The 10,348-nt window shown below is 56.3% G+C and overlaps 1 protein-coding gene across 1 annotated transcript in view; it reads left to right on the top strand.

Moving 5' to 3' along the window:
• Positions 1-10,348, top strand: part of GRHPR (glyoxylate reductase/hydroxypyruvate reductase) — a 23,661-nt gene that overhangs the window by 3,095 nt on the left and 10,218 nt on the right. Inside the window, exon 3 of the mRNA XM_014531490.1 lies at positions 6,073-6,236. Within this exon, the coding sequence (XP_014386976.1) occupies positions 6,073-6,236 (164 nt within the window). The remainder of the gene's footprint in view (positions 1-6,072; positions 6,237-10,348) is intronic.

Genomic DNA, 10,348 nt, shown 5'->3' with positions numbered 1-10,348 from the left:
GGGTTGAATGATCTTTTACCCTCTCTGCATCCACCCCCTTGGGCATTTAACTTTGAAGTGTCCTCTGCCTCTGTCTCTGGACTTGACCATGTGCCTGGCTTTGGGTAATAGAATGAAGCAGAAGTGCAAGTATGGTGCTTCTAAGTCTACAACTCGAGAGGCCTTGCTCTTCCTTGTGTTTCTGTCATCTCCATGGGGACATTCCTGAGGTAGCTACTGGCATGGAACAGATACGTGGCAGAGACTTGAAGTGCCCAGTCAGCCCAGTTGAGACTCGTCTAGACTGTCCCCTCCCACCCCAGCCTCAGGGTGCAAGGTTCCCTGACCTCACGAGCACCACCTGGGAGTCTCCTCATTCCGCAGGCGATTGGGAGTAAGGCCTGCGTGCTTCACTTTGGGTTTTTTGCTGAAATAAACCACGTGTAATCACTGTAAGGAAAGTCCACCCCAGGGGTGCGCTCCCTCGCACGGGGTGGAGGCAGGATTAGGTGAGGTTTGCAGGACTGTGTTGACTCGCATTTAGACGCTTCCCTGCATGAGTTCCAGAGGCCAAGTTGGAGAGGAGGCTGGCGGTCCAGACACGGCGCTGCAGGCCCCGGACGCTGCTGGGGCTGTGGTTTCTGCCCAAGGTTTGCTGCTCTCAGTCGCTGTGGGCTCATCCCAGGAGGACTTGGGAGAGCACTGGGGTTTAGGGCCTTTGCTTGAAGGCAAGGGGGAGCCGTGGGAGCTGGCAGGCAGGACAGGGACAGGACCAGCTTTTTGCTTTTTGGGGTCCTGAGCTTCTGTTAGTGCAGCCTCTTGGGGCCCAGCTCAGGCCAGTGACTCATTTCTGACCAGTTGTAGCTGAAATAGACGGTCCTATCTTGCACCTGAGTTATTTGTCCCTCCTCGTCACAGTTCAAGGTTTTGGCCCCAAACAGCGGCACATGAGAAAAGGTTTCCGGTGGTTTATGGGACTTTTGCTGAAATAGCTGAGTGAACTTCACCTGCAGCCGACAGGGCTCATGCTCCTCCTGGGCCCTGGGCCTCGATCCCCTTCCAGGTAGGACATGCCAATTGTGTCCTTCCCCAGTGTGTGCCTGAGCTCCCCCCCGGGGCCTGCACGCTCAGTCACCACACAGCACTCGGCAAGGACATGCCTCCTCCTCCAGGAAGCGCCCTAGACCTCCCTGCATGGTCCTGGGAGTATGGAAGCCCAGCTCTGTAGCCTGGGGTTTCGACAACCCTTTACTTCAGAGACCCCCACAGAATCAGACCAAAGCCACCCTCTGCAGGACTCAGCCAGAAATGGGGTCACTTGTCCTCCCCCCTCCTCCTCTCCTGCTTCTGCTCCTCCCTGGCTGGTTCTAGGAGCACCTCCAGAGTAAGGCACTTGCACGGGAATCTGAGCCTGTTGCTGGGGAACCGGCCCAGGACAGAGCTCCCATGCTTTCCTCCTGCTGTGCCCTTGTCTTACACCAGCCTCCTCAGCAGCCCCTTTACAAACTAGCACGATGCCCGCCAGGCCCCACACACCCTCTCCTTCTGAGTCCTGTGGGAATGGCCCCACCCTGACCTCCTCTGGTTCCTGACGGCCAGCCTGGGTCCCCGGAAGGCAGCTCCTCCCCTTGGCTCTGCCCTGCTGCACCCACAGACCAGCCTGCATGTGGAATGGGGCTGCCCCATGGGTCCATCTGCATAGCAGAGGTGCTGGGCTCAGCTGGTGTGAGCACTGCGGTATCAGCCCTGGATCCCGGCCCCCTGCTCCCCCTGAAATATCTGAGCAAAGAGGAGCTGGCTCATTTAAGAATGAACAGTTGTTCCCTGCTCACAGACCCAGTTCTCCGGCTCTTACAGCTCATTACGGAATCTCAGCCATGCCCTGAGCAGGATTAAGGACCAGCTCTGATGAAATCCCCAGCAGGAATAACGCCGTAGAAACCTGACCACGGTCATCTCCTCCTGGCCCGCACATCCCGGGGTTTGCACGCCAGCTGGGCCAGCTGCATCCGGCGCTCGCTTCTGCCTGGTTGGCAACAAACAGCCAAAGGTCCGGCCTTCGGGTGCACGGTCAGGGCTTCAGCTGCACAGCCCGCGGAGGGAGCCGGAGTCCCGGCAGCAGGAGGCCTGGGGGCGCTGCTCTGCCTGGAGCTGCTGGTGACTCAGGCCGGTCAGTGTCCCCCCCGACCTTCAGTTTTCCCCTTTGGAAAATGGGGGTGGTATCTGCCTTTGCAGGAGTTCCCTCGCAGAGAAGACGTGTGCTGTGTGTGCACCCTGGCGGGGTGCTGGGGCCCCAGAAAAGCCTTGGAGCCTCCTTGTCCGGTGAGGTTGCTGGTTCAGGGGCAAGATGGACAGGGAAGGGGAGTGGTGAGGGTCAGAGGAGAGATGGGGTGTGTGGTGGGGACCACGTGAGCACAAAACGAGAGGCTTGCAGCCAGCACCCCAGGCGTCAGGGCAGCAGCGGACGCTCCAGGAGCTGCCCAACGTCAGAGGCCGTGAATGAACCACCAGCTGCAGGTGTGGCTGTGGTTTGGGGTCACTGTGACCTAGGTTTGAGGCCCAGCTCACACTTGGTGACCTTGGCAGGTCCTTCTCTGAGCATCCACTTTTCCTATCTGAAGGTGGGAATCAGCAGTGCCCACCCTGGGGTGTGGGTGGTGGTGAAGGTCGCAGAGTGAAGCCTGACACACAGCTGAGCTCAGTCTGGTAGGCGCTCCCCGTGCCCCCGGGGCCCCCAGAAGAGTGGGCATCCCGGTCTGGGTGCAGGGCTATAGCAGGGCTGCAAGTGTAAGCGCAGTCCAGGGCCACTGCTGAGCTGGGGAAACTGGGAGGCGCCCATCCCTCTGCCCCGGTGAGTCTGGCCTCCAGAAAGCCTGTGGGGCAGGTCCAGCGAAGCCTGTCTTCCTTCCTCATGGAGGCCTTGGCCCCTCAGCCTGAGTCCACACACCCCATCCCCGGGGACACACCTCACTGGGAACCCAACTCAAACACATTTCCCAGGGGCCTGGCTGGCCAGTGGGGCCCAAATGGGCCCTCTGCTGATCCTTGTGGCCAGGGCTCAGGCCCCTTGTATGGCAGCATCAGCTTCCAGCTGCGAGCCCAGGCAAGGGCCAGGATGAAAGCCACATTGAGCCTAGCGTTGTGTCCATCACCAGGAAAGTTCTTTCCCCTCTCAGGGCCTCAGTTTCATGTCTGTATAATGGGCGAGTAACAGATCTCTGAAGTCCCTTCATAAGTCATTATAGCCATTGTGTTCTGTGGCCCAGAAAAGTGAAGGGAGCCCAGGCATCTGCTACCCAGGCTGGGGCTCTATGACCATTAGGGTGCGCAGAGGGAGAACCCTGAGTACATGCTGTCAGGCCTGAGACTGTGAGGAGGAGCCAAGAACTCAGGGCTGTGGGGTGCAGCCCCTTACTTCCTGCATATGCTCCACCAACACCCTCCCCTCCAGGCCCAGACCAGGGCTTGGCACTCTGATCAAGGAGTAGAGGAACAGTCAGATAATCTAGATCAAATCTACTCCTACCCCTTATCAGCTGTGTGACCTCAGGCCAGTCACTTGACTCATCTGTGGGCCAGTTTCCTCATCTGTAAAATGGGGGCCCTAGCCCTGGCCAGGGTGCCTAGTGGTTAGAGCGACAGCCCTTGGACCAAAGGGTTTCAGGTTCGATTCCTAGTCAAGGGTATGTACCTGGGTTATAGGTTGGATTCTGGGCTCAGTCAACACATGCCAGAGGCAACCAATCGATGTGTCTCTCTCACATCGATGTTTCTCTCACATCGATGTCTCTCTCTCTCTCTCTCTCTCTCTCTCTCTCTCTCTCTCTCTCCTCCCCCTCTCTAAAAATCAATGGAAAAAAAATATCCTCAGATGAGGATTAGCAAAAAAATAAAAACTAAAAATTGTATCTAATAAAGAGGGAATATGCAAATTGACTTTCACGCCATAATGGTCAAGATGGCTGCGCCCACAGCAGAGGCCGAGTTCCTGTAATGAGCCTTAACAATCAATCAGCAGGGACCTGAGGCTGCGTGGCGCTGGGCCGGGGCACCTCAGTCCATGGCACCTCAGGACGTGCCCCCCACCCTGGCGCTGGGCCGGGGCACCTCAGTCCAGGCACCTCAGGACATGCCCCCCACCCTGGCGCTGGGCCAAGGGACCTGAGGCCATGCCCCCAGCCCGGCGGGGCTTGATGGGGGACCTCAGGCTGCGTCCCCTGCCTGCGGGGCTTGATGGAGGACCGTAAGACGTGCCCCTGCCCCGGCCTGGGCCAGGGGACCTGAGGCCATGACCCCCGCCTGGTGGGGCTTAACGGGGACCTCAAGGCATCCCCCTGCCCTGGTGCCAGGCCGGGGCACCTGAGGGTGCACTGGGGGACCTGAGGCTGCACCCCCACCCGGCGGGGCTTGACAAGGTGGGCTCAGTCAACACATGCCAGAGGCAACCAATCGATGTGTCTCTCTCACATCGATGTTTCTCTCACATCGATGTCTCTCTCTCTCTCTCTCTCTCTCTCTCTCTCTCTCTCTCTCTCCTCCCCCTCTCTAAAAATCAATGGAAAAAAAATATCCTCAGATGAGGATTAGCAAAAAAATAAAAACTAAAAATTGTATCTAATAAAGAGGGAATATGCAAATTGACTTTCACGCCATAATGGTCAAGATGGCTGCGCCCACAGCAGAGGCCGAGTTCCTGTAATGAGCCTTAACAATCAATCAGCAGGGACCTGAGGCTGCGTGGCGCTGGGCCGGGGCACCTCAGTCCATGGCACCTCAGGACGTGCCCCCCACCCTGGCGCTGGGCCGGGGCACCTCAGTCCAGGCACCTCAGGACATGCCCCCCACCCTGGCGCTGGGCCAAGGGACCTGAGGCCATGCCCCCAGCCCGGCGGGGCTTGATGGGGGACCTCAGGCTGCGTCCCCTGCCTGCGGGGCTTGATGGAGGACCGTAAGACGTGCCCCTGCCCCGGCCTGGGCCAGGGGACCTGAGGCCATGACCCCCGCCTGGTGGGGCTTAACGGGGACCTCAAGGCATCCCCCTGCCCTGGTGCCAGGCCGGGGCACCTGAGGGTGCACTGGGGGACCTGAGGCTGCACCCCCACCCGGCGGGGCTTGACAAGGGTGGGGCTGGCCTGGTCTGGATCTAGCCCAATGGGGGTGGGGCTGGATTTTGAGGCACCGCAGGTGGGTAGGGACTTGACTCTGGGTCCCGCAGCGTGCCCCAGACTCTGACAGGAGGGAGATTTTCATACACATTTTACTATTTTTTTCATCTCTGATACTTCTATTATAGAGAAAGGGCAAACAGCAATATTAAAATGTTTCCTCTAATTAATCCCCTTTTAATGTGCATGAATTTCATGCACCGGGCCACTAGTATAAAATAAAACAGTGGCCCTAAACTCTACCTCACTGGGCTTTGCAGGAGCAAGATGAACTCCTCTGTGTGTGAAGTGCTGGCATGGATCAAACACTCTCTAAGATCAAACACTCACTCCCTTGGGCCTCTTCCCTTCCTCCTATGTCATTATCTGGCCTCATTTTCCACTGCCCATCCCAGCTGCTTCTACTTCTCTTCCCTTTGGCACATGCCCATGCTCTCCTGCCTTCAGACCTTTGCTTATGCTGTTCATTCTGCTGGAAATGCCTTTTCTCCCTCTCCCATTTCCACCTTTCCCAATCTCTCTGCCTGCATTGTTCAGCTCTATGTCACCTCCTCAGGAAGCTCTTCTTCAAGGAGCTCTGGGCCCTAGACAAGAACACAGATAACAGGGGCACCACCAGGGGCCGCTCTCCACCCACAGTGGCCTCCTCTACCTTCAGACTCAAAAAAAGTAGAGCATTTTTCTCTCCCACTTCGCAGTACATAAAAGTGCCCACTAGGTGGTGATAAAGTGACACATTCCCCGTGGGGATGAGCAATGAGGGCAGCCAACCCCTGCCTCGTTCATTCATTTCTTCAACAAATATTTTCTGAGCACCTGCCCTGTGCCAGACTTTAGCACAAAGAAGGTCCGGGGTCTCAAGGAGCTTATGTTCTAGAGGGGAAGAGGGGAAAGGAGGGGCAGACACAAAATAAGGAAATAAATAAAGCAGGAAAAGCATGAGACAGAAGTGAAGTCTGTAAGAAGATGCTGGGGCCTGCTTGCAGCCGGACCTTTGAGGGAGCATTTCTTCAATGAACAGCGGGATGGATCATTGAAGCATAACCTGAAGGATCTCAGAGTGCGGTCGGTGGACCAGAGCGTCAGCATCAGGTAAAGGCTGATTCAGAACTGGGGGCCCCTGCACTGGGCCCAGCTCTGGCCAGCACTTTTCTGTATCTTGCCTCTTGCAGCCCTGCCGTGGCCTGGAGGCGGCCACACTCCCACCTGCAGCTGCCTCCTGGCAGTTGAATCTTCAGGTGTCTCCGGGCCTCTTGGCCGGGCTGAGTCATTCTGTGCGGAGTAGGTGTGGTGAGGGGCTAGGTTACAAGGCCAGCCCCGGGGTGCTGTGCTGGGACTCTAGCCAGGGCTGGGGAGCAGTGGGGAGGAGCGTGAGGCAGGTCTCTGGGGCCGCTGACTGGGCTCAGAAAGGTCGCTGGGCTGGCTCAGGCGCTCCAGGTTCCAGGTTCCAGAAGGCGGGTGTGGGATCAGGCAGAAGCCAGATGCCTAAGGGCCAAGCAGGCCCCTCTGGCAGGCTGCCCTCGGTCAAGACCTCTGAACTCCACACCCCCTGACCAAGGGCAGGAGGGGGCCGGAGCCTGGAGCAGGGGTGGGGTGGGTGGGGGTTCAGGGAGCAAGTACCGCAGTGGTGGGGAGGGAAGCCAGTGAGGACGGGGAGGCAGGCAGTGCCCACGTGGACATGGTTTGGCCCAGTTTCTTCCTGTGGCCAAAGGAGTGAGGCCGTTATTGTTCCCTGGGCACCCCTGAGGCCCACCCTGCGCTCAGCGCACACCAACCACCACGACACCACGAGCTTGTCCCCAGTCTGTAGTTTGGAAACCAAGGGTCCGACGGAAGGGGCGCTTTCCCTGATGTCGCCTGGCCATGTTGTGGCTGAGGCGGAGCTTCTGAGCCAGCCTTGTTCTCAGGAGCCTCAGATGTGACACAAGCCACAGCTCCTACCTTTCTGCTTCACCAGGGGCCTCAGCGGTGTCCTCACTGTGAGTGCGCTATTGCTGCATAGCAGGCGACCACACAGGTGGTGGCTTAAAGCAACACCCCTTTCCTGCCTCACACAACCAGTCACATATGACTAGGAAGATGGCGCACCAGAGCAGAACAGAATGCAAAGTTCAGAAATGGACCCCAGTAGACCCAAAGTTAGTATATGATGGTGGTAGAACTTCAAATCAGTGGGGGAAAGGTGAATTGTTTCATAAAAGGTATTGAACAACTTGCTGGCTATTGGGGGGGGGAAAAGAGAGAGGGAGATCAAAATCTCAGTAAAAATATAAACTATACAAGTACCAAGCCTAGAAAGCATGAGAGAGATATTTTTAAAAAAACTAATCCCGGCCCTGGCAGGTGTGACTCCGCTGGCTGAGCGGCGTCCCGGGCACCGAAAGGTTCCGGTTCCATTCCCAGTCAGGGCACAAGCTCAGGTTGCGGGCTGTGGGCTTCGTCCCCGGTAGGGGGCATACAGGAGGCATCGATGTTTCTCTCTCTCCCTCTCCCTTTCTCTCTCTCTAAAAATCAATTTTAAAAAATCCCCCCTCCCTTTTACTCTCTTGAAAAAATCAATGGAAAAAATGTCCTTGACTGAGGATTTAAAAATAAACAAAAAAAACCTTGGGCCGGGGGTCAGGGTGCCAGGCTTGAATCCAAGCTCTGCCTCTTACTAACTGTGTGACTTTGATTAAGCAAATGATTTCACCTTTCTTGTCCTCGGCTTCCTCATCTGTGAAGTGGAAAGAGTAACAGTATGTGCCTTACAGGGTGTTGAGACGTTTAAATTGTAGTGAGTTATTACGTGTAGTTCTTAGCGCAGTGCCTGGAACTTCCTAAGAGCTCCACACATCTCAGCTATATATTAGATGATCAGTTTTACCCAGTGAAACCCAGGTCAGACCTCCGATCAGATCTCCAACCACTTCACCCATCTCCTCTCGGGTCCTCAGCTGGCTCCGCACCCATCACGCCAGCTGGGTGCTTTGCCCTGGGGGAGGAGACCCATTGACCTGTCGCGCCTTCTGCCCCTGGTGGACAAGCTGCCCAGTGTCCTCGCCTGTCCTGTGTGGGAGGAGCTGGGCTCAGGTGTCACCCCGATTAGCGGAGGTTAGAGCCACAGGACTCTGCTGTCCCCCTGAGGTTCTGGCTTGGGGACAGAAACATCTTGTGTCAATGTTTGAGGTATTTCAGAAAGTGTCCCTGAGGTGGCCTGGCAGTGCAGATAACGGTGTGTGGCTAAGATACTTATTAATGTGTCACTTAAGAGAGGGAGATGGCAGGGTGTGCACTGGCCAGGGATCCAGGCCTGGGCGCCCGCTCTGGCCCCTCCTGAGACTTGCCGTGTGGCCCTAAGCTGGAGAGGAGACCGCTGTGCCTGTCCCTGTTTCCCAGCTGGGCCTGGAGGGGGCAGAATGGATTCAGAAAAAATGAGCAGAGAAGAGAGCACAGGCAGGGCTTCTGCCCTCTGGGTGCTCCCAGGCCCGTACATATACATGAACAGCCTCTGGCAGAGATAAGGCAACAGAGCTGAGGGACAGGCCTGGGCCCTCTTACTTGTCCTGGGATTGGCTTCAGAATCTGCATCTCTGACCAATGCCCGGCCTGGGGGCACCAGCGTGTGGGGTTCCTGGGATGTGTTTCTAGTTGTTAAGCACCCACTAGGTGTGTTACATGCTGTCGTAACCACCGTACTAGGTGTACCGGTTAATAATGCGAATTTTTTTCAGTAGATGGAGTTACACATATGTTGATATATATGCGATTTGATACATATGCTATTTTGTTGTATTGACAAGCTTCAAAACTTCATATGTCAAATTTTCTGAAGGTGTTACCATCATATTTTACACCTAAAAATGTTGAATTTCATGCCAAAAAAAGAGCATTTGTGGGAAGTTTTCATTCATTACTTTATTTTGAAGAAAAGTGCTGCTGAAAGTTATCGTATACTTCGGGAAGCTTATGGTGAACACGCTCCATCTCAAGATACTTGTGAACGCTGGTTGAAACACTTTAAAAGTTCCATTTGACTGCAAACTCTTAGTCTGCCTATTACCCCACAAGTCTCCATATGGGGCGCGGCTACAGTGTTTGGACAGGTTCAAGCCTCGGACTAATAAGAGGGCACAGTCCTCTCGTTGCCATGTGCAAGTCCCAGCTGGAGGGCAGAGCCTTCCCAGCACAATTATAGCCAATGGCTATAGTTGTAAGCTTGAACCTGTGGTCCGAACACGTGGCCCCACGTGCCTGAGTGATAGAGTTCAGGTACATGTAGTTGAGTAGGATTGAAACCCACCAGAATGATGTAAACATCTTGATCACGCCCTTACTTTGCCTCGTGGCATCTGCTATAAAATAAAGACACGGCTTGTGGGCGCTGGCGCTGTCCATCAGAGGGGCAGCGTCCCACCAAGACCCAGCTTTCATTCTCTTGTCTGTCTTTTCTAAGCCTTTCATCGCCCCCACTCAGGGTCACTGAACCAGGCTGAGCTGGTATGGCACATAAGGTGCCCTGGGGCTGAGAATGCCATGGCCGTGCCGGCTCCCCACAGCCCCATCCATCACCTTCACCCTTGCCCTATACATGACCTGCCAGTCAGCAGGTGTCAGACAAGCTGGGAGGCCTATGACCAATTAACCACCCCCCACAACTGTGGGCTTCATATGGGGAATTGCACCAAGTATTAAAGAGGCCATTCCTGGACTCAGAATGCCCTGGGCCAGCCTCCTGTGTTTACATATTAGGCCAGGCTCAGAGCCCAGGCGGTGTGACCAAAGGCCCCTGCCTGGAACAGTGTAACCATGATGGAACAGACCTAGCAGGATGGTGAGGGCCCTGGGGCCCTGGGGATGGGGATGGTGCCTGACAGCGTCCCCCACTCCTGGAGCAGACGCACTGACAGCCGTAGGCGCCCTGACAGCCATCCCCACACACTCACACAGGACTCTGGGTCCCTTTACCCAGCTCAGCCTCCAGACACCCCGTCAGTCCCTGAGCTCCTGGGGCAGCGGGTGGTCACAGGGAGGCCATGGGGGCCCAAGGGCCAAGGCACCAGCCTGGCCGCATCACCCGGAACCAGCCCCCGTTCCATGAAGGCTCGATCACACACCCACAGCTGCACGGGGCGCACACGCGATGCCCCCGACACAGACACACTGTCAGTGCCTAACGCGCAGTTAGTCCCGCACGCCCCGCCCTCTCAGCCACTCCCCGCCCA

Source organism: Myotis brandtii, unplaced genomic scaffold, assembly GCF_000412655.1.
Source record: "Myotis brandtii unplaced genomic scaffold, ASM41265v1 scaffold806, whole genome shotgun sequence".
Lineage (NCBI taxonomy): Eukaryota > Metazoa > Chordata > Mammalia > Chiroptera > Vespertilionidae > Myotis > Myotis brandtii.
The sequence above is the reverse complement of the archived record's forward strand: the minus strand, read 5'-3'. Positions and strand labels throughout refer to the sequence as shown.